General features: G+C 47.1%; 1 protein-coding gene across 4 annotated transcripts in view; it reads left to right on the top strand.

The window, feature by feature from the left end:
* Nucleotides 1-24,834, top strand: part of GRHL2 (grainyhead like transcription factor 2) — a 114,663-nt gene that overhangs the window by 67,018 nt on the left and 22,811 nt on the right. For 3 of the 4 annotated variants that reach the window (XM_054018247.1, XM_054018244.1, XM_054018243.1), the window contains exons 10-11: nucleotides 22,014-22,101; nucleotides 22,189-22,328. In XM_054018247.1, coding sequence (XP_053874222.1) covers nucleotides 22,014-22,101; nucleotides 22,189-22,328 — 228 coding nt within the window. The remainder of the gene's footprint in view (nucleotides 1-22,013; nucleotides 22,102-22,188; nucleotides 22,329-24,834) is intronic. The other variant, XM_054018245.1, reaches the window with a different exon arrangement.

Raw genomic sequence — 24,834 nt, 5'->3', positions numbered from 1 at the left:
TTCAAAAATAACAGTGTAACAAAGGGAGGGGGACTTTACTGGGAACAGGAACATAGGATCTGGGGAAGGAAGGGATTAAGGTTAACTAATAAACATAAATAAGCCAATTTTCCGCCTCCTTATACTCACAAACTCCTCCAACCACACCTCTCTCCCTGGCACCTTAGCAAGTTTAGCCAAGGCTGCATGTGCCAAGATGGAGACTTTTACCTCATCCCTTGTTGGGCAAGGTCCTCTCCTGATTCCAGCCAGGCTCGCTGGTTTCCTGGTCTGAAATTCTCCTAGGGTCTTGGTTGGCTGGCAGTAGCTGTCACTCTGTCTGGATGTTTTCCACCGTAGTGCTGCTGCTGCTTGATCCAGGCAGCTAAAGTTTCAGAGCATGCAAATACCCCTCGAGGGAAGGGAGAATTCAGCAGGAACTTCTGAGCTGCACTCACTCTCCCAGCTCCAAAACTCAACAAAAACCCCTAAACCACCTTTCTTCATCAGTTTGTCCCTTACCCAGTTCACTTGCTGGAAGCTGTTCAAGCCTGGCTTGTCACTGGTCCAGTGGACTGCTTGTCCAGATTACCCCATGAAGAAGCTTCCCTAACTGGCCATAGCAGATATTTTTAGTTTCTTTTGCCTCCACCCCTAATTCCAGGCATGCTGGAAATAAGGTCAGGGGATTCTGGTAGCCATTTTAGTTGTAGTTCTATTGGTAGTGCCCCTTAGGGTATGTGTAAACGGCAATTAAAAACCCAGAGCTGCCTGTGCCAGCTGACTCGGGCTTGCAGGACTTGGCTAAGGGGCTGTAGACGTTCGGTCTTGGGCTGGAGCCCTGCAAGGTGGGAAGGTTCCAGAGGTCAGGCTTCAGCCTGAGCCTGAATGTCTACATCGCAATTAAATATCTCCGCAGCCCGAGTAGGGTTGCCAGGCATCCGGTTTTCGACTGGAACACCCGGTTGAAAAGGGATGCTGGCGGCTCCAGTCAGCACCGCTGACCAGGGTGTTAGAAGTCCGGGTGGCGGGGCAGCGGGGCTAAGGCAGGGGCAATCAGGGGCAATGCTGCCTCCGCCCCCAGCGCGGGCTCCGCAGCTCACGTTGGCCAGGAACCACGGCCAATGGGAACTGCGATGGCGGTGTCTGCAGGCACAGGCAGTACACACTGCGCACAGCTACCTGGCCGCATCTCTGCCTAGGGGTCAGATATGCCGGCCGCTTCTGGGAGTAGCGTGGAGCCAGGGCAGGCAGGGAGCCTGCCTTAGCCCCGCTGCGCCCCCGACTGGGAGCCACCTGAGGTAAGCACTGCCCGGCCGAAGCCCGCACCTTGAAATCCCTGCCCCAGGTTAGAACCCCCTCCCGCAACCAAACTCCCTTCCAGAGCCTGCAGCCCGCATCCCCTCCCGCACTGCAAACCCCTTGGCCCCAGCATGGAGTCCCCTCCTGCATCCCAAACCCCTCATTCCCCACCCCACCCCAGAGCCTGCACCCCCAGCCAGAGCCCTCACCCCTTCCTACACCCCAACTTCTTGCCCCAGACCAGAGCCCTCTCCCATACCCATAACCCCTCATTTCTGGCCCCACCCCAGAGCCCGCACCTCAGCTGGAGCCCTCATCCTCTTCCGCACCCCAACTCCCTGCCCCAGCCCGGAGCCCCCTCCCGTACCCTGAACCCCTCATTTCTGGCCCCACCCCAGAGCCAGAACCCCCAGATGGAGCCCTCACCCCCTCCTACACCCCAACCCCCATCTCATCCCAGTGAAAGTGAATGAGGATGGGGGAGAGTGACGGAGGGATGGGGGCTGGAGTGAGTAGGGGGCAGGGCCTCAGAGAAGGGGCAAGGCCTTGGGGAAGGAGTGGGGTGGGCAGAGGTGTTCAGTTTTGGGCAATTAGAAAGTTGGCAACCCTAAGCCGAGCCTTGCAGCATGAGCCACTTGCTGGTATAAACCAGAGTAAATGGTGGATTCTCTGTAACTTGAAGTCTTTAAATCATGATTTGAGGACTTCAGTAACTCAACCAGTGGTTTTAGGTCTGTCACAGGAGTGGGTGGGTGAGGTTCTGAGGCCTGAGATGTGCAGGAGCTCAGATTGGATGATGACAATGGGCCCTTCTGGCCTTAAAGTCTATGAGTCCATCCAGAAAGGAACAACTTCAACAGGAGAGACTGAGGGATACCCATATCAGAATTCTCTATAGCTCAGTGGTTAGTGCACTCTCCTGAGTGGTCGGAGACCTTTGTTCAAATCCTTTCTCCACCTCTGGCAGAGAGGGGGAATTAAACCTGATCTCTCACATCTAACCACTGAGCTAAAAGTTATCAGATGGACACCTTCTCCAGCCAGATTTTGAATGGGCCCTGATCCAGCGTACTCAGAGGCAGGGGTGTGTGCAGGAATTTAAATTTTATCCCTTTAGGAGGGGCACGTTCTGTGCCCCCACCAAGGCCCAGGGTTGGAGGAGCTGTCAGCTCCCAAGGTGGCCCCCAGGGTTGGGAGGAGCTCACTTCCCCCCATCCCCTACCAGGGCCAGAAGGAGCTCACTCTCCTCCCTCCACCACAACCCCAGGGACTGGAAGAGCTTGCTCCTTCCCCACACTGTGGCCCTTTGGCTGGAGGAGTTCTGTGTCCCTGACAATTACCTGCTTGCCCCCACTTCTGCATGCCCCTGCTCAGGGCCGGCCCACACATTTTGGCACCTGAGGTGGGGAGCTCAAGTGATACCCCCATACCTCCTCGCTTGGGCCAAAACTTTGAAAGGTCTCAATTCTGCCTTCTTCCTGTTCTGCTCCTCTCATGGTACTGTTCTGCTAACTACCCCAATAAAGGAGAACTAACAACTTAAAATGCCTTGTTCAAAAATTTTAAGTAATACTTAACTTTCAAACGCCTGATCAGCAAATGTAACTTCTCTTGTCTGCATAGTAAACACTGGCATTTTTATCTGTTTGAATAATCAAAGTGGTGCTTTCCATGCCTTCTTGGTTGCAAAGATTTTAACTGCTTCCTGAAGGTCCACAGTCTGGGTCAGCTCATGCTCTATTGAGATGGTTGCAAGGCCGACCAGCCTCTCCTGTGTCATTGTGGAGCGTAGATGTGTTTTTATTAACTTCAGCTTGGAGAAGCTGCGTTCTCCACCGGCAACTGTTACAGGAAGTGTTAGAAATATGTGCAAAGCAACAAAAGCATTTGGAAAGAGGGTGGTCATCTTATTTGTGCACATATATTCCAGAACAGCCTTTGGAGTTGATCCTGATGAAATGTATCTTGAAAGGGCTTTCAGTTCATCACCTAAATCACTCGCATCAATATCGCACATGTTATCATGTGTCAACACTGTCTCTAGTGCCCTGCATTGCTGGTGTAGGTCTTCTTCAGGTATAGTGAGGAGTTTTGGAATATCATACAACATCCCAAATATACTGCTGTGTTCCTTGAGCTGCATGAAATGTACTTCAACTGACTGTATTGCACAATCTAGCCCCTGGTTAAAGAATTCAACTTTGAATTGTTGTTTGGGGTCTCTTATGGGATTATCCCGTGCCTCGTAATCAAAATGTCTTCTTCTTCGGTGACTCTTGTATTCTTGAATGGGTGGGAAAATAGCTTCAGTGTGAAGTTCCTCTGCCAACATTCTTCAGAATGTTTTGAAATCCCTCATCTGACTGGTAAGACTGTAGGTATGACTTCGTTTTGTCCAGTTGTTCCATTGCTCCAGATATATCAAAATCAACACCTTGGAGTCTCTTGCTTACAACATTTATTTCAAACACTATGTCATGCTACAACACTAAGCTACACAGAATTTGAAGTTATGTATGTTTCTGGTGATTCCATTTCCCTCTGCCTCTGTTCTCCCACAAACAGTTCCTGTCATAGCATTATTCTCCATAATGGCAAGTATGGCATCATCTATCTTCCCAATTTGGTGTTTTATAGGCTTTATCGCCTCCACTTGACTTTCCCATCGTGTGGCACTCAGTGGTTTCAGTGTCAGATAGGATGTTCCCAGATGTTGCTTCAAAATTTGCCATTGATGAGTTGAAGCAGAGAAAAATACATAGATGCTTTGAATTACATTAAAAAATTCAGCGATCCTCACTAGAAGCTGATGCTGCATCACTGACCACCAAGTTCAATGAATGAGAACTGCATGGGACAAAAAAAGCTCGAGGGTTTAGCTCTTGGATCCAGGTCTGCACTCCTCTGTTCTTTCCTCTCATGTTGGCACCATTATCGTAGCCCTGACCTCTCATGTCAGTTTTCATAATTCCCATATCTTCCAGCTTTTTAAGAAGCACATTTGTCATACCAGCTCTTGTAGTATCATCAATGTCAATAAATTCTAGAAATGCTCTCTGACAGTCACCATTGCAGGGGCATTTTCACTAGGTTCTGTTGTTGTTACAAAATGCACCATTAAAGTCATTTGTTCCATATGGCTGATGTCAGGTGTGCAGTCCAGAATAACAGAGTAATATTTTGCTGACTTCAGATCTGCCACAATCTTCTGTTTGACTTTTGTTGCCAATAACTGTATGATCTCATTTTGAATTGTTTTTCCAAGGTAGCAGTGTGTGTACATTTCTTGGGTGGTGACTCTTCTTAGATGCTCCTGGAGTACAGCATAAAACTCAGCCATCAGCTCCACAATTTTAAGGAAGTTTCCATTGTTTGGCACATACAGCTGATCTGAAGTGCCATGCAGTGCTAGGTTTTGGGTAGCAAGCATTCTCACAATGGCAATGAGCCTTTTCAGAACATTTTGCCAGTAAAGAGACTCTGATGCAATCTTCTCTTGATGCTGATCATCTATGGTGGCCTTTAACGGTAATCTCATCTCAAGATCTTTCCACCCAATGAATGCTCTCTGGTGATTTGCTGCCTTCTCATGGCGTGCCAGATTTCTAGCCAGATTTTTCCAGCCCTTTGTTCCTGTAGAACCCACTGTGGCTGGAACATTAGACTGGAAGAGTTTGCAACAAAAACAGTATGCAGCGTTCTGGGTTTTTGAGTACATAAGCCATGGCCTCTCCAGTTTGTCACCATTGGGGATTTCAAGCCAGTAATGTGTTGGATGGAAACTATTCTCATTGTGTTTGGGGAACATGAAGTTTTTCACTTGCTGTGGCCCATGCAGTACAAGGAAGTCCCTCAAGCTACTGCTCAAGTGGGTCCACAGTCCTGGATCATCTAGACTTAAGGAACTAAACTCAGCAGCAGCTGTTTCTTGCGCCTCCATCACACTCTTCTCTGATCTACACTTTTCTTCAGGAATGTGCATGGTTACATCTATTTGAGATGGAGATATGGATGCTGTAGTAGCTGCCAGGTCACCTGCACTCTGACTAACTAGAAGATCAGGCATCTCTTCACCACTCACATCCTCACTGGGGCCAAAAGGCTCACCGTGAACATTTGTGTCTATGTATCTCAGGAAAGCTCCTTCCTGCTTAGATAGACAAGCTTCCTTTGTTTTCTTTCTTTTTCTGAATGCTGCCCCAGAGGAGCGTTTTCTTCTTTCACCCATGACTGCTGTTCTGTGCCAGCTATAGTGGCTCTCAACACTCAATTGAAGGGGACAAATAAGCAGACTGGTAGCAGGGCCTGAATGAGGGAGGATATCAGTGTCTTAAGGGTCTAACTGGCTCCTACTACTTCAGTTGACTGCCTGTTCTCCTCAAGTGAGTTCAGGGAAGCAGCAGGAAACAGGAAGCTCCCTGAGAAGCTGGTGTTAATCAGTCCAGGCTCCTGGGGGTGCTAGAGAGGTCCATAAGAGGCTCCTCCTCCTCTCTCTCCCTGCAGCTCCTGCTGCGTTCTGTTATTCCCTCTCACCTTTTCTCCTGCCTGCCTGTTATGTCTCTTGTGCCCTTCTTCCTCCAGCACAGCACTCCACCATCTCTGTGCATCTAGAGCAGAGAGAATACATATGCACCAGCAGCAGACACAATTTTCTACACTCTGGGTCCTAGTGGCGCCATCCCCCCCCCCCCCCCCCCCCCCACACACACACAGTCTGGCACCTGAGGCGGCCGCCTCAGTGCGCCTCATGGTAAGGCCAGCCCTGCCCCTGTTCAGAGGCTGCCTACTGGATCAGACCCTGCATGCAACTTAGGCGGGTGAACACCTATCTTCCCCTCGTTCATGAATTGCTCTGTGGCTGAGGCAGGAGACTGGCATCTGAACACTTAGAGGGAGGCAGCAGTGCACATGCAAAGAGACAGAAACTTAGGCTCAGAGGGAACTTTTACCCTGAAAACTTAGGTGCCAAGTGAATTTAGGTGCTTACAGGGTTCAGCTGGAGTTTTGTGGATTATAGTGGAGCCTCAAACTGGAATTTAGGCACCTGAACAAACCTGAGATGTGAGCACCTAAGTCTGGCAATTGAGTGCCTAAATGCCTTCGTAAATCCTGCCCTAAGTGACTTAGGCACCTACACACCATTGAAAGTCAATGAGTCTCAGGCAACTAAATCATTTAGGTGCTTTTGAAAATGTTACTCAGAATTCTGATTCCCATTTTACAGATGGGGGCAGAAAGATTAGAGGCATGCCCAAGCCACAGAGAGTCAACTTTTAGAGTGAGAGTAAGATCTCATGTGGCTTCTAGGCCTCTCCTCAGATCACTATACCACTCCCTCTCCTTTTTTCCACTACCCCCCTCTCACATTTCCCCCTCCTTCTAGCACCCTCTTGGCAACAAAATCTTTGAAGGCTAATCAGGCAGTTTTATGAGTGGAGAAAAAATGTTGAAAGTAATGAATGTAAATGTATGCGCTGAAGTCATCTTAAGGCCTAAGTGCTATATTTTTAATTGTAACTTTGAATGTCAAATATTTACAGAGATTTGAAGCTACAGCTGGCTGTTAAAAGCTCAGTAAATATCAAAGGAATGAGTGTTTTTCATCTACCCATTTTTAAAAAGCAATTAGAAAAATCTGAACTATTAAAAGACTTAAAAAAGAAAGAAAGACATCTAGAGCACAACCTCATCAAGGGTGACCTGAAGATTTGAATTATAAATGTTCATTACTTTGACTATCTATCCACCTAATTGATACTTCACATTTCCAGGCTAGGAAGCAGGAAATGAATGCTGAGACATTTAATCAAAACCGTCTTAAAGTAGGAGAAAACATCACAAGGGTAGTTAAAGTGTTACACACATCAAAACTGTGCTAAAGGTGTGGGCTGGAGAGCTCAGGGGGATTGGGAATAGGATATAAACCCCTTTAACTGTAGGTTGTCCTGAAGACTGATAATGACTGAGATTCATCCCTCTCTGAAGGATGTTTAGTGGCCTATGTGAAATGATGTGGTGGAGTCTCAGTCAAGTTCTTAATGTGCAAGAGTTCACGTCCCTAACCTCAACATCACCATTAGTGCTCACTGGCATTTTGTGTAGAGACCGGAGCCTGATTCTCTGCCCCGTTACGCAGGTGTAAATCAAGATTAACTCCACTACAGTTGGTTTGAGTTACACTGGTGTAAAATGCTTGTAAGTGAGAGGAGAATCAGGTCCCAAGTATTGGTTGGGCAAGGAGATCAACTACCCTCTGTGCTCTCTCCTATAGATATATGTGTAGTGCTCATATCCACCTAGTTACCTTCTTCAGCATCAGTCTCCTTACGAGATTTGATGGACAGGCCTGGGTTCTTTTGGTTCCCACCTCTACTCAGCAAGGTGTAAATTCTTTATTTTCTTCCCATGTGAATTTAGTCAGTGGTGCCTACACACTTGCTCCTTTCTGGCAGGTCAGCAGGTCAGCTTGGGAGAAAAATTCTAAGCACTGGGAAATCCCCACTTACTTGCCAGATAGTTGGAGACGCCCAAGAAATAACAAACACAGAATACATATATTTAACAGAGTAATACAGGAAGTAAATATAACATAATGGGGTAAAACACTACTCTTAGGATCACTGCTGCCCACACTGATAATACCCAGGAATTTCCCCAGTCCCATGACCTGATAGAGCAAAAGTAAAATTTAGCATCCCATTGGTACATGTACTTTGTAGGGGCCCTTGATGACCTGTGAACAATGATATCTTCTATAGTCCCAAAGCAACTTGGCTGACTGGGTTTAGTACAGCCCACAAAATTCACACATGGGATAAGGTGGTAAGTCCCTCCACAGGTTTAATAGGCAGCAGGAAATAAAATCTTCCAACCCTTATCCCTCAGCTGGAGGACACAGTTCAGGGGATAGGGGGTCCCCCAAACAATTTCCCGGACTAGCTAACTAAAAGATGGTGCACTCACAACTCCATGAATGAACTCTGGACTCCTCAGCAACTGCAGAGGGGCTAATGATCACTGCTGTCAGGAATCCCCATCCTGCAGGAATGAGACTGATTCTGTTCCTGAGATTTCCCCTCACCACTAAGGGATGCAAGGTGCAAATTGTAATAACTCAAATTCTAATCTCCTGCCCTAGCACTGAGATACCCTCCCAGCAGCCTGGCACTAGCAGCAAAAGCAGTACTTGCCACGTGGTAGCTGCATGTATTTAGGAGCTGGAGGACTAACCCAGTCTGGTAGGGTAGGGAGTTTTCCCAGCAGAATTCCATACACTGGGGAGTTACCTTGACGAGGGAAAGGACAAGGCTTACGGCTATTGCTTCCAGGTACCCAGAAGCCAGTTCTCAGGGGAACCCTGCATGCAGGCCTGGGACTCAGGAGCTCACCCCGGAGCCAGTCCTTCCCTTTCAGTGGCTGGCTCCAGACTCCTCCAAAAATGGCTTTTCCCTGCTCACAACACTCCTAGGGGCAAGTATCTCACTTCCTGTTGGTCAGGCTAGCTCAGGGGTTCTCAAACTGAGGGTTGGGACCCCTCAGGGAGTTGTGTGATTATTACATGGGGGGTCGCGAGCTGTCAGCCTCCACCCCAAATCCCGCTTTGCCTTTAGCATTTATAATGGTGTTAAATATATTTAAAAGTGTTTTGAATTTATAAGGGGTGTCACAGTCAGAGGCTTGCTATGTGAAAGGGGTCACCAGTGCAAAAGTTTGAGAGCCACTGGGCTAGCTCTTCTTCGAGGGCTTATACTTGTCAATTGTTCGACTCTACCCCCCCTCCCGCTTTCTCTCAGACACTGCTCCTCCTTTGAACAGGTGCGCAGGTGGCCATACAGGCACTCTTCTACCACCGCTCCCCTCCTCCCCTCGAGCCAACAGGGGCCTCTATTGTTCAAAATAGTCTCTTTCCCTCTTGGTTGCTCAGCAGACTCTGAGTCTGCCCTTGGCCTCCGTTCTGAGCAGGGGCAGCGCCTCCCCTGAGTGACAAGCACACAGACCCAGGAACCAAGTAAGCTCCTTGGGGGTTACATATGGTCATTCTGTGCTTCTTGCAACTGGGCAGCCAGACCTTCCTGAGGATTTAAACTGACTGTTTCAGAGTGAACGCAGACCAAAGTACTCAGTGGGGATTGCAGCAGCAGCGGATGCCCTTTGCATCCTGCTGAGGCAATCAGAGAAATTCAGGGAGCACAAAGGAAGAAGCGGACATGAGCTGATCAGAACAGCAAAATAGACCAAGATCCTGGAAAGGAAGAAAAGGAAATTTCTTTGTGCCTTTTGTTGTTCCTTTCCACGATTAAAAAAAATTACCATGAAAACCGTTTTTAAAAAGATAAACACACAGCCCCTGATGTATTTGCAAAACAATCATTGCAGCATCTGGGGAGCAGATAGACAGAAAATGAAAGTGACTAGAAAGTGATTGGGTTATTTTCATTGTCCAATTAGGGGAAATTGCGAAGTGAAATCCTCCTTCCAGCATAAACCGTGAGACGCAAATACACTTTTATCATCTATGGCAGTGGTGGGCATCCTGCGGCCCACGGCACATGCAGCCCATCAGGGTAGTCCAATGGTGGGCCGCGAGACTGTGTTTACATTGATCATCCACAGGCACAGCCGCCCACAGCTCCCAGTGGCCACGGTTCGCCATTCCCGGCCAATGGGAGCTGCGGGAAGCAGCGGGGGCCGTAGGGACGTGCTGGCCACCACTTCCCGCAGGTCTCATTGGCTGGAAATGGTGAACTGCAACCACTGGGAGCTGCGGGCGGCCATGCTTGTAGACGGTCAATGTAAACACTGTCTCACAGCCCGCCAGCGGATTACCCTGATGAACCGCGTGCGGCCCGCAGGCCGCAGGTTGCCCACTACTGATCTACAGCGTTGTTTGCAAAATAGGGGAGAAAACATTTTAAAATGCTTTGTTTTTTACCTGCCAGTATTGTTGTAAATAGCTGCCGGTGGTTACCATGCCTCTTCAGAGCCCAGAGAAGTCTGATATATTAACTAAGCGTATGTCTACACTACAGCCACTACCACAGCACAGCTGTGGCACTGCAGTTTTGCCGCTGTAGTGTGAACACTTCCTACATCGACAGAAGGGTTTTTTCCATTGATGTAGGTAATTCATCTCTCTGAGAGGCTATAGCTAGATCAACAGAAGGAGTCTTCTGTCAACCTAGCTGCATCTACACCGGGGGTTAGGTCAACCAAATAATGGTCATAGGGGGGGAAATTTTTCACAGCCCTGAGTGATGTAGCTAGCTAGGCTGACCTAAGTTTTTAGGTGTAGACCAGGCCTTAGTCAAATCACAGATAAATGTGACTAATTTTGAAGGCAAACTTCTAATTGAACAAATACACTATAACTGAAACTCAGTATCAAAGTACTATAAGAAGAATCCTCAAAGAAATAAAATAATATCCAAGAGTACATTTTATGTACAGCAATATTATTTACCAAGTATTGCATTTCTTTTGCATATAAATTATGTAGGACCTGATCTAGCTTGTGCTTTACTTGAAGCATAACAGTAAAATAGTAAACATGGCAAAGGCGTAACTGGTGATCCCTACATAGTCTCCAATGCTCTGTCCCTGGTGTTGTCCACCAATGACAATCCAAGCAACCTTTATGGAGTTCATTTTCCTACATGTTAATCCTGCTACCCTTAATGCTCCTTTACCGTATGCAGAATATTCATGCCTTCTTATCATAAAATTATGTAATTTTTATGCCTTAATAAAATTACATAGGTTGTCAGGGAAACTTGCCACCAAGTCTATTTATATTTATGAATTGCAATGTGCTTTTACCACACAGAATGATAGAATTAGGGCTCCAGAAAGGTTTGATTCTTTATGTTACAGTTCTGTTAAAATAGTTGAAGAAGCATTTGACTCAGGACATTTTGTTCACAGTACAATACTATGTTTTCCATAGGCATCAACTCTGTGGGTGCTCTGGGGCTGGAGCACCCACAGAAAAAAATAGTGGGTGCTCAGCATCCACCAACTACCTGCCGATCAGCTATTTAGTGGGCCCTGCTGATCAGTTCCTCCTCCTCCCCCCAGCACCTCCCACCCACCACCAATCATCACCCACCACCAATCAGCTGTTCAGAAGGGGCAGGAAGAGGCAGAGAAAGGGCAGGGTACACTTGGGTGGGAAGAGGCAGAGCGAGGGTGGGGCTGTGGGGGAAGGGGTGCAGGGCCTTGGGGTGGAGCGGGGATGGAGTACCCCTGGGGAAAGCTGGAAGTAGATGCCTGTGATGTTTTCTTCCAAAGTCAAGAGGCCTGACCCCATATTCCTTACATTGATTGCTGTTCCTATTCTTCCCCCTGCTCTCTACTTTGACACCAGTGCTATGGGTGGAAATGGATTTCCCTTTGTACATTATTACAGTACATCAACCTTCAATGCTAAATAGAGGAAATTTTGTTTCTGTGGGCTTGATCCTGTCAGGCACTGCGCATTCTGACCCTGATCCAGCAAAGCACATTGTGGTGACAACTGTGACCATGTAGGCAGGGATAGCTCAGTGGTTTGAGTGTTGGCCTACTAACCCTAGGGTTGTGGGTTCAATCCTTGAGGGTTCCATTTAGGGAACTGGGGTAAAAGTCTGTTTGGGGATTGGCTCTGCTTTGAGCAGGGAGTTGGACTAGATGACCTCCTGAAGTCCTATCCAATCCTGATATCCTATAGGAGTATTGCCCAGCAGGTTACAATTTTAAGTACTTTGCTGGATCGGGGCCAGAATGCTCAGCACCTTGCAGGATAGAACCTTTTATGAATTTCAGATTTTGGGGGGCAGACATACATTTCAGATAATCTGAAATTCACATATTGGGATTTGCCAGTATTATTAATAACTAGGTCCATTTTGTTCAATTTCATGGTCAGAGGATTTTAAAAATCATAAATTTCATGATTTCAGCTATTTAAATCTGAAATTTCATAGTGTTGTAATTGTAGGGGTCTTGACCCAAAAAGAAGTTTTGGGGGGAGAGAGGGGTTGCAAGGTTTTAGGGGGCATTGCAGTACTGCTACCCTTACTTCTGCGCTGCTGCTGGCGGCAGTGCTGCGTTCAGAGCTAGGCAGCTGGAGAACAGCAGCTGCTGGCCAGGAGCCCAGCTCTGAAGGCAGAGTCGCTGTCAGCAGCAGCGCAGAAGTAAGGATGGCATGGTATGGTATTGACACCCTTACTTCTGCGCTGCTGCTGGTGGGGTGCTTCCTTCAGAGCTGGGCACTCGGCAAACAGCTGCTGCTCTCCGGCTGCCCAGCTCTGAAGGCAGTGCAGAAGTAAGGGTGGCAATACCGCAACCCCCTAAAATAACTTTGTGATCCCCCTGCAACTCCCTTTTGGATCAGGGCCTCCAATTTGAGAAACGCTAGTCTCCCGCATGAAATCTGTATAGTATAGGGTAAAAGCACACAAAAGACCAGATTTCATGGCAGGAGACCAGATTTCACAGTCCATGACACGTTTTTCAGGCCGCAAATTTGGTAGGGCGCTATTAATAAATAACAAAAGAAGTAATGAGCATGTTGCTGCCCTATAAAACTATGGTACTATGCTTGTCTGGGTGAATCCATTCAGAGAAAAAGGCCAACAGCATTAATATTACTAAGAAATAAAGGTCTATAAGCCAAAAGCTCCGAAGTCACAGATGGATCCAGACTTCCCCCAAATGGAGTTTTGGAACAGACGTTATGCTTCAGGACCATGTCTGCAAAGAAGGGAGAGAGCATGGTGGAAATAATCCAGCCTGTGTTGTTGCCTTTTGGAATTATAACAGTTCATCCAGCTAGCAGTAGAGGGAGAAAATATGTCTAGTAAGGGATGCACATTCATTTATTTGATTTGTCTGGTTCTAGCTGGTTTTTAGCCCAGCATTTCTGTGCTGAGGACTGTTTCCACTACAGGAAACATTCAGTTAATATTAAAGCTCTGGTTTATCAAATATCAATATTAGAAGATTCAGCCACAGAAGTCCACCATCAGGAACCGTATGCTCTGCTAAAACTCCAGCCTGGCTCATTGTCTCAGCATCTAAAGCAGGGGTCGGCAACCTATGGCACACGTGCCAAACACGGCATGCGAGCCAATTTTGAGAGGCACGCAGCTCCCTGACATGGTCCCGGCCCCCAGCCCCACTCAGCCGCCCCGCTCACTGCTCTCCCCTGTGGGGGCAGGAGGCAGAAGCTTGGCCGCAGGCCCTATTCAGCCCGCTGCCGGCTTAGCTGAACAGAACCCCAGGCTGGCAGCGAGCTGAGCAGGTTGGTGGCGTAAGATCAGCATTTTAATTTAATTTTAAATGAAGCTTCTTAAACATTTTGAAAGCCTTGTTTACTTTACATACAATAGTTTAGTTATATAATAGACTTATAGAAAGAGACCTTCTAAAAACGTTAAAATGTATTACCGGCACGCGAAAACTTAAATTAGCGTGAATAAATGAAGACTCGGCCCACCACTTCTGAAAGGTTGCCTACTCCTAATCTAAAGCAAAGACAAGCAGAACAGGTCTGATTCACCACTGCTTTGCACTCTGTCTCATCAATGCCACTTCTGCTAAATGAGTGGAGAATGCTAATAAATCAGAATAGTAGTTAGTTTTTACATTCATTTTGCATGCATGTAAGTGACAATGCAAGGTGCAAAGCAATTGAGAATTGTACCCAGTGATGTGCTGTTAAATAGCTGGTTCATTTCATTGGTAGGCAAAGTTACTCTTGTTGGCTCAATCCTGCAAGGTGCTAAGTTCCTAGGCCCTATCCAATGCTCACTGAAGTCAATAGGAATCTTTCAATTGCTTTCTGTGAGTGTTGGCTCAAACCTTACTGCAAAGTACTGAGTGCCCTAAACTTCTAATGAAGTCAATGTATTTGTAAAGCACATTTGGTGCCATGTAGCTGAATGGCACCAAATCAATGCAAGCTATACAGAAGAGATGCCTGTTCTGAAACTGTCTCTGTCCTTGAAAGTTTGGATGTCTTATCTTGACACCAGTAACATTTGGCTTAAAGGCAAAGTCTTCCCAGGCTCAGACCTTTCAGAAAATATTAAAGGAAAGCACTAAAATGTATGTTGCTCGTAGTGTGAGAAATATCAATCAGGATAATGGAGGGAAAAGCACCTCCAACTTTTAAAAATCATTGGCTTCAAATTTGGCAAGTGGACAAAGCATATTGAGAAAAGGTTTTCATGCTGAATTAAAAGAGATAGTGTTGTGTTTTAGCCTGTTGATGTTGTCAGTGCAGAATTTGAAAGTGCCCGGCCAGATTCCAATGAAATCAATGGAGTTACTCTGGATTTATAGCTGTTATAACTGAGTTCAGAATCCATTTTCAGTTGGATTGTAATGTTACAGTGGAACTGAGCTATACAACTGTTTTAGCCCCCTACTTTATGTCTGGAACATTTTCCCATCTTCGTTATACCATTTGTCCATTCACTAATAGTAGTGGTGGAACTGTGAAGAAGGAGGCACTTGAGAGCCAGTGAGCACTCTATGGCTCCTCCATAGGTCTTCCACTTGCAGTGAGTGTGGAGAGAAGATCTATTTTAATAGTCAACTGAGTGGAAAACATAGGGGCCATTTTGAATCTATATAGGTGAATTGCTGTGTTCTCTGCTACCACTCATTTTCAGTGTGCTTATATGGCCAATTTTTACAGGAAAGTGCTGCTGTTAAAGAAAGCAGATCAACAGACAGACATGATAAGAGCTATGTAGCTTTTCAGCAGCAATATGGAGACTGTATTTCAGTCATTAATGCACCAGTTGTACTTGTGCAACTTTGTGCTGTTAATGACAGCATAAAAAGTGGTTGTAATATTGAATCAATTACCTTCCACAGCAATTCTCCTCTGCTCTAAGGGTATGTCTACACTACGGGATTAATCCAAATTTATAGAATTCGAATTTTGGAAACAGATTGTATAAAGTCGAATGTATACGGCCACACTAAGCACATTAATTCGGTGGTGTGCGTCCATGTACCGGGGCTAGCATCGATTTCTGGAGCATTGCACTGTGGGTAGCTATCCCATAGCTATCCCATAGTTCCCGCAGTCTCCTCCGCCCATTGGAATTCTGGGTTGAGATCCCAATGCCTGATGGGGCCAAAAACATTGTCGCGGGTGGTTCTGGGTATATCTTCCCCCCTCTCCAGGGAAGCAACGGCAGACAACCGTTTCGCGCCTTTTTCCTGGGTGAACAGTGCAGATGACATACCATGGCAAGCATGGAGCCCGCTCAGTTCAAGACAGCAGTCATGAATATTGTAAACACCTTGCGCATTATCGTGCAGTTTATGCTGAACCAGAACTTGCAAAACCAGGCGGCGAGGAGTAGGCTACGGCAGCGCGGCGACGAGAGTGATGAGGATATGGACATGGAATTCTATCAAACCATGGGACCCGGTGCTTTGGAAATCATGCTGTTAATGGGGCAGGTTATAGCAGTGGAACGCCAATTCTGGGCCCGGGAAACAAGCACAGACTCGTGGGACTGCATAGTGTTGCAGGTGTGGAACAATTCCCAGTGGCTGCGAAACTTTCACATGCATAAGGGCACTTTCTTGGATCTTTGTGACTTGCTTTCCCCTGCCCTGAAGCGCCAGAATACCAAGATGAGAGCAGCCCTCACAGTTGAGAAGCGAGTGGCGATAGCCCTGTGGAAGCTTGCAACGCCAGACAGCTACCGGTCAGTCGGGAATCAATTTGGAGTGGGCAAATCTACCGTGGGGGCTGCTGTGATGCAAGTAGCCAAAGCAATCACTGAGCTGCGGCTACGAAAGGTAGTGACTCTGGGAAATGTGCAGGTCATAGTGGATGGCTTTGCTGCAATGGGATTCCCTAACTGTGGTGGGGCGATAGATGGAACCCATATCCCTATCTTGGCACCGGAGCACCAGGGTACCCAGTACAAAAACCGCAAGGGGTACTTTTCAATGGTGCTGCAAGCACTTGTGGATCACAAGGGACGTTTCACCAACATCAACATGGGCTGGCTGGGAAGGGTTCATGACGCTCGCGTCTTCAGGAACAATACTCTGTTTAAACGGCTGCAGCAAGGGACTTACTTCCTGGACCAGAAAATAACCGTTGGGGATGTTGAAATGCCTATAGTTATCCTTGGGGACCCAACCTACCCCTTAATGCCACGGCTCATGAAGCCATACACAGGCAGCCTGGACAGGAGTCAGGAGCTGTTCAACTACAGACTGAGCAAGTGCAGAATGGTGGTAGAATGTGCATTTGGCCATTTAAAAGGTCGCTGGCGATCGTTACTGACTCACTCAGACCTCAACCAAACCAATATCCCCATTGTTATTTCTGCTTGCTGTGTGCTTCACAATCTCTGTGAGAGTAAGGGGGAGACCTTTATGGCGGGGTGGGAGGCTGAGGCAAATCACCTGGCTGCTGATTACGCGCAGCCAGACACCAGGGCGATTAGAAGAGCACACCAGGAAGCTCTGTGCATCAGAGAAGCTTTGAAAACCAGTTTCATGACTGGCCAGGCTACAGTGTGACATTTCTGTTTGTTTCTCCTTAATGAAAACCTGCCCCCTTTATTGATTCATTCTCTGTAAGGAACCCACCCTCCCCCTTCCCCCAGCTTGCTTTCAAAGGAAATAAAGTCACTATCATTTAAAAATCATGTATTTTTTATTAATTGATTATAAACATAGGGAGAGAACCGACAAGGTAATCTGGGTGAGGTTTGGGAGGAGGATAGGAGGGAAGTAAAAGGCCACTGAAAAAATTCAATATAATGACAGCCTTTTGGTTGGGCTGTCCACTGGGGTGGAGTGGGAGGGTGCACGGAGCCTCCCTCCTCCCCCGCGTTCTTACACGTCTGGGTGAGGAGGATATGGCACATGGTGAGGGGGGAGGAAGGTTATACAGCGGCTGCAGCAGCAGTCTGTTATCCTGCTGCTGTTCCTGAAGCTCCACCTGATGCCGGAGCATGTCTGTTTGATCACGCAGCATCCCCAGCATTGCAGCCTGCCACCTCTCATCTCGAGCGTCCCTCATGACCTCATGTTCACTGGCATCTTTCCTAAATTTAGATACCGTGGCCTTCCACTCATTCAAATGAGCTCTTTCATTGCGGGTGCATTCCATTATTTCCGTGAACATCTCGTCTCATGTCCTCTTTCTCCGCCGCCTTATCTGAGATAGCCTTCGGGACGGAGGAGGGAGGCTTGAAAAATTTGCAGCTTCTGGAGGGAGGGTTGAAAAAAAGGAGAGAAGTTTTTAAAATGATACATTTTACAGAACAATGCTTATACTCTTTCATGGTGAACAACACTATTCACATTACATAGCACATGTGATTTCAGTACAAGGTCGCATTTTCCATCTTAATATTGAGTGCCTGTGGCTTTGGTGTTAGAGATCACAGACGCAGGTCTGGGCAACAGAATTCAGCTTGCATGCGGCCATGGTAAGCCATTGTCTTTCGGCTTCTGCGCCCTCCTTTCCCACATACCAAGCAAAGCCCGTTGACTGCTGCGGTTTTCCTGTTAACCTTCAGCAGCAGAAAACAAACTAACCCCCTCCCCCCCCATCCAATTCTCGGGGATGATCGCTTTATCCCTCCCCCCACCGTGTGGCTGGTAACAGGGAAGATCCCTGCTAGCCAAACACGAAAAGCTCAGGGCCAATTCCCCCCCCTGCTCTTGGCTAACTGCAGGGAAGGATTTCTTTTCAGCCACAGGCAAACAGCCCAGTAGGAACGGCCACCTCTGTCCCCTTAATTAAATTCCCGTATTTCAACCAGGTTACCATGAGCGATATCACTCTCCTGAGGATTACACAGCGAGATAAAGAATGGATGTTGCGTGAATGCCAGCAAACACCGGGATCATACGCTGCCAGGCTTTGTCATGCAATGATACCAGATTACTTGCTGCAAGCATGGCATGGTCAAGTGTCCTACCATGGAGGATGGAATAAGGCTGCACTGCCCAGAAACCTTGTGGCAAGGCTTTTGGAGTACCTCCAGGAGAGCTTCATGGAGATGTCCCTGGAGGATTTCTGCTCCATTCCCAGACATGTTAACAGACTTTTCCAGTAGCTGTACTGGCCGCGAATGCATCCCAAGTCATTAGGGCAAAGTAATCATTAAAAAACACTTGCTTTTAAAACAAGTTTTATATTTTAAAAGGTAAACTCACCTGAGGTCCCTTCCACCGGGTCATGGTCTTGGATACTGGCTTGGGAGGGTTGGGAGGGTAGTTCAGTCAGGCTGAGAAAAAGATCCTGACTGTTGGGGAGAACGGAGTGCTGGGTGCTCTCCGCAAGCTCGTCGTCCTCCTCCTCCTCCTCTTCCCCGTCCACAGAATCCTCAGGTGTAGCTGATGAGATTATCCCCGCCTCGGAATCCATGGTCAGAGGTGGGGTAGTGGCGGCGGCCCCCCCAGAACTGCATGCAGCTCAGCGTAGAAGCGGCATGTCCGCGGCTCTGACCCGGAGCGACCATTTGCCTCCTTTGTTTTTTGATAGGCTTGTCTGAGCTCCTTGACTTTCACGCGGCACTGATCTGAGTCCCTATTGTGGCCTCTCTCCATCATGCCCTTGGAGATTTTTTCAAAAGTTTTGGCATTTCATCTTTTCGAACGAAGTTCTGCTAGCACTGAATCCTCTCCCCATATAGCAATCAGATCCAGTACCTCCCGTACGGTCCGTGCTGGTGCTCTTTTTTGATTATCGGCCTGCATGGTTACCTGTGCTGATGAGCTGAGCTATCTGTGGTCACCTGTGCTCTCCACGCTGGGCAAACAGGAAATGAAATTCAAATGTTCGCGGGGCTTTTCCTGCCTACCTAGCCAGTGCATCCGAGTTCAGCTCCTGGAGGCCAATACCATCGAATTGCGGCCACACTAACCCTAATTCGAAATGACAATATCGATTTTGGCGCTACTCTGTTCGTCGGGGTGGAGTACAGAAATCGATTTTAAGAGCCCTTTATTTCGAACTAAATGGCTTCGTTGTGTCCAAGTCAAGGGGAGCTTTGCTGTTGATGTCAATTGGAGCCGGATCAGGACTTAAATCTGGGTCAGAGGTTCCATGATAAATGTTAATTTTTAGGGATATGTGATCCGCGTCGACCCACCTACCCGTTAGGGGGCGGTGGGGAGCTATGAGGTCACTGGCCGGCCTGGGTCACGCCTCCGTCAGCGGGGAATTAGCGGCGGGGCGGCCGCCAGCCAGAGTCTGTAGCGCGCCCCTCAGGCAGGGGAGCACCGGCAAAGGTCAGTAGCGCGCCCCTCAGGCAGGGGAGCGCCGGCAAAGGTCAGTAGCGCGCCCCTCAGGCAGGGGAGCGCCGGCAAAGATCAGTAGCGCGCCCCTCAGGCAGGGGAGCGCCAGCTAAGGTCAGTAGCGCGCCCCTCAGGCAGGGGAGCACCGGCAAAGGTCCCGGCGTGGCTCGGCCGGGTAGGGGAACGCAGGCCCACCCTACACCACTGCGTTCCAGCCCAGGGCCCTGACAGTGACAGGATGAGGGTCCCGCCACTGGATCAGCGGCATCCTTCCGCAATACAGACTCACCACTGTGCAGCTCTGTCCCTGGGCTACTTCCTACCCGATTGCTCGTCCGAATTCCTCTGGTCCCGCCAGTGCGTTGGGGTAGTCCGCTGCTGCAGCTCCAGCTCCCCCTCAGGCTCAGGCTCCTCCAGCTTCTCTGGGTACTCGGCAGCGGGCAGTCCTGGCAGCCCCAGTCCGTCCTCCAGGTGAGGTCTCCGCTGGTCCAGGGCCTCCCCTGGTGTGGCAGCAGGGTCTGAAGGGAGCAGCCCACGGTCTGCGTCTGCCTCCCTCCCTCGTGCTGCCCCAACTGAGCTAAGGGCCCCGCCCTTTATACTTCCTGTTCCACCCCTCCCCTTCCGGGGGATGGAGCGAGCTTGGGCTGGCCCCGCCCACTCAGGCTGAGGGAAAGGCCCTTTACCCTCAGGTTCGGAGGGCAGACACCCTGGCCCCCTACAGGATAATAACTTCTTTTTTTTTTCTCCAAATGAACATTTTCCATTTTCACTCTCTGTGTTGGCTCTTGGTCCCATTGCAGTCATCAGACGTGCCATTCATGGATCATGTCCAGGGTTCCAAGAAGGTTAATGGCATATTGGGCTGCATTAGTAGGAGCATTGCCAGCAGATCGAGGGAAGTGATTATTCCCCTCTATTCTGCACTGGTGCAGCCACATCTGGAGTATTGCGTCCAGTATTGGGCCCCCTGCTACAAATTGGACAAATTGGAAAGAGTCCGGCGGAGGGTAACGAAAATGATTAGGGGGCTGGGGCACATGGCTTACAAGGAGAGGCAGAGGGAACTGGGCTTATTTAGTCTGCAGAAGAGAAAGGTGAGGGGGGATTTGATAGCAGCCTTCAATTACCTGAAGGAGGTTCCAAAGAGGATGGAGCTCGGCTGTTCTCAGTGATGGCAGATGACAGAACAAGAAGCAATGGTTTCAAGTTGCAGTGGGGAAAGTCTTGGCTGGATATAAGGAAACACTATTTCACTAGGAGGGTGGTGAAGCACTGGAATGGGATACCTAGGGAGGTAGTGGAATCTCCATCCTTAGAGGTTTTTAAGGCCCAGTTTGACAAAGCCCTGACTGGGATGATTTAGTTGGGGTTGGTCCTGCTTTGAGCAGGGGATTGGACTAGATGACATCCTGAGGTCTCTTCCAACTCTAATCTTCTATGATTCTCTGATTCTCAGCCTCCAGAATCGTTTCATTCTCTCTTACTTTCTTTTGTAGCTTGATTCATTTAGTTCTGAATAAGTACATGTGAATTTTACTGGCTCCAAGTGAACATCTCCCACTTTGATTAAAATAAAAAAGAGGAACTTCTATTTTTAAAGTGAAAAAACTGGGATATTTCATATTGAGTGATGACTGTCTTGGGGCATATGGATTTTTATTTTGCTTAACAATATGTCTGTACTTCTATTTATACAATAAATTTGAATAGGTTCAAAGGAGGTTTTGCTGCTTGTTATGTCAATAACAAGGCTTATTTTATAAACTTCTTAGGAATGTATTTACATAACAGCCCAGTGACTACAAAGGAGCTGTTAGGGCCTATTAGGTCAACACTATGCATCTTCAAAGTCTGTATGTACTTCTCCATGTCTTTAAATGTCTATAAATATCTGTTTACATGCTTGAAGGCTGTGGCCTGTACGCTCTTATGGAGCTACATTAGCTTTCCCACCATTGCTAATAATAATAGTACCTAACTCTTATATAGCGCTTTTCATCAGTACTTCTCAACAGGGCTGCCCGGGGGGGCCGGGGGGGGGGGCATTTTTTTATGGAAGGGGCCCCCAAAATTGCTTTGCCCCAGGCCCCCTGAATCCTCTGGGCAGCCCTGCTTCTCAAAGCGCTTTACAAAGCTAGCACCTGTATAGAGCTGCTGTGCTAATGCAAACCTAGGAGATCCTAAGGGAGAGCTCAGTGTAGACAAGGTTTAAAGGAATGCCAGTCCTGCAGTGTTCTCACTTTAGTGCATAATGGAATGAAGCATCTAGGCACTGTGACATGATACAGAGTTGGCCACTGTATTGAGTTTTCACTTGCCTTGGTTTATTTCACATTAACTTGATTCTCTCTCTCTGTTTAAGCATTTCTAATGCACCCATGACTGTGGTGTCTAGGCATCACATGTAGTAGTTTTATTAGCTGATCCCTGTAGGGTAATATCTGTATTTTTGGTCTCAGGGAGCAGAAAGGAAAATCCGTGATGAAGAGAGGAAGCAGAACAGGAAGAAAGGGAAAGGCCAAGCATCACAAGCCTCATGCAATAACTGTGAGTAAGAAAGGCCAGTCCAGATTGCTCTAAGTCATGCTCATTATGCCTTCTATCATCATAACACTGCTTTGTGATCCTTATTAGCAGCTGAAGGGAAATTGTCTGCTCTCCCTCTGCAAAAAAAGAGCGACATCACCTACTTCAAAACAATGACTGACCTGGATTCTCAACCAGTTCTCTTCATACCAGATATTCACTTTGGAAACCTACAAAGGACTGGACAGGTAGGAATCAACAATGAGAAGCACAGGTGTCTGATAGTTATCCAGCTACCTATGCTGTAAGACATACTTCATAGACTCAAAGCAGGGGTTTGGTGACAGGATTTTTTGTTTTTGTTTTTATTTTAATTTAATGTTGCTCTTGAGTAGCCCTGTGGTACAGGTATACCAGGAAGACCTCAGAAGAGAGGGGAAACATTGTTCATAGTTCTACAGGGGAAGGAAGGAGTTAATTTAATATTTCTAGATTTTTAAGGTAACTATGAAGGGAACAAATAGGAGCTTCAGAATAGGAAGTTGACATGTGACCGAGAGAAACAATTGTTTCTTGTCTGTGCTGATTGACTTTAGAGACACTAGGTAGGTGAGGTAATATCTTTTATTGGACCAACTTCTTCTGGTGAAAGAGACAAGCTTTTGAGCTTACACAGAGCTCTTCTTCAGGTCTAGGAAAGGTACTCAAGTGTCCCAGCTAAATCCAAGGTGGAACAGATTGTTTAGCATAAGTAGTTAACACATGTTGTGAGCAGGGTCGACGGGCGGGGGGGGGAAAGCTGGTACAAATTACCGGGGCCAGGCTTCCTCGGCCTCTCCCCCTCTCGTCGGCCCTGTTTAGCCAGTCCGCCCTTGCTGGGGGGCCCGAAAAAATTCCGGGCCCGGCTTCCCCCCCTCTCATGCCCTGTTTAGCTGGTCCGCCCTTGCTGGGGGGCCCAAAAATTTTTTTTCACCAGGGCCCGAACCTGCTCTCGGCGGCCCTGATTGTGAGAGACTTCAAGAGATAATGTGCCCCCTTGTGGTAGAAGAGACACCCATTCCCAGGATGATTTAAAACAATGACCAGTATGATCAAATGTTAACTCCATGTCGGCCTGTCAGGTTTTTGCTGTCTTTAAAAGTAGTCACAAGGAACAAGCTCCCCTAACGCCATTACATATGATTCCTGTCTCCTTGATCTCTGTATTTCCTTAGAAGAGTCTTGCATTCACATAGGTAGTGATAATGAAACTCTGGAGATCAAGGGTAATGCTCAAAATCATTACTTCTATTGTTCACAAGCATGATTTACCTTTTTTAAAGACCTGTGAATTAAATACAACAGAGTCTTTGCTGGCTTGGTTAGAGCCACTCCTTTATCTCATTGGGAAAGCTGCAAACCTGAATTCTAGCTCCATCAGTGGCTTTTTCCTAAACATGGATATATTAACTGTGTACTGCTTAGTGGATGGAGTGAAAGCTTAGTAATAGGGACTGCCAAATCTGTGTCTAGGTATATGCACATCTCACTAGAAATGTAAAAGAAACAAAGACCAAAGTGACATTGAGTATGAGTTTATAATTAATTTTTAAAGCAGCCAGCATTGCAGAAGAGATTATGAAAAGCATATAGACCTTAGCCGTCATGATCACAGCTGCCACTAAAATTATTCACCAGGAATGGAAAGACTCCCACTTATATGTCAGCACTGGGTACCTTCTATTCTTGTGACTTTCAAATGCGAATGTGTATTTGCATCAAAATGTAAGAAGATAGAATTATTCCTTACTACATGGAATGTAAATAATTTTCCAAATTAAAATGGAATATATCATATTCTTTCTGACTGCACGCTTATAGATAATATTTATCCCTATTCTATATCGCTGTATACTAGGGTTTTCTGGGTATCCTAATGTTTTTATCCTTAGCTATTCTTTGTGTTTTGTATTTTACAAAACCTCCTATTTCTTGATTCCAAAATGTTTTATTAGAACAATACTTTGGAGTTATACAGCACCTTTCATCTGATGAGCTTATACTACTTTACAGATATTAATGGATTTAGCCTCAGCACACTTCTCTGCTCCCCGTGTTCACTCCACCTGGCTACGCCACTGCCCTCATCTCCCACTGAAAGTTTCAGTTGCAGTTGAGTGCAATCAGCACCTTGCACATTCAAACCATAGGAGACGTGTCCAAGGTCAGTCAGGAAATCTGTGGCAGAACTGGGACTAGAACACAGGTTTTTAGTTCTGTGTTTTAGTTCCTAGTTTTCAATGTTAGTAGAATAAGCGAGCATTCTTACCTACCAGTAAGCATTTTTACCTATCTACCTACTCACATGCCTTGCAGGGGGGTTGTGAGGACTATGGTTGATCTAGTGTCTTATACAGCACCTGAAACATGGAGAATGCTATGAAAATACTGAGCATTATTTGTATCTCTGCTACAGACTGTAGTCCAAGACCCTGGCTGGTTTAAAATGGTGCCACTGCATTCAAGCTATGCTTATTTACAGGAGCTGAGTATCTGGCCCTGTATATAGGTGCATCATGCTAGAAACAGATGTGTACCATACATACTAATACCATTTGCATATCCATTAGTGCCTTTAATTTTTGTATTAGTTTTTATATTTTAATTAGCTTCCTCGACATCTATTTTATATATAAAGCTTGTGACTGCTGTGGTTTAAATCACATTGGGGTTATTTAGGCAAGTAGTAATCTGATTTTCAGGACTGTTATACTT

This window comes from Malaclemys terrapin, chromosome 2, assembly GCF_027887155.1.
Source record: "Malaclemys terrapin pileata isolate rMalTer1 chromosome 2, rMalTer1.hap1, whole genome shotgun sequence".
In the NCBI taxonomy this organism is placed as follows: domain Eukaryota; kingdom Metazoa; phylum Chordata; order Testudines; family Emydidae; genus Malaclemys; species Malaclemys terrapin.
The sequence above is the reverse complement of the archived record's forward strand: the minus strand, read 5'-3'. Positions and strand labels throughout refer to the sequence as shown.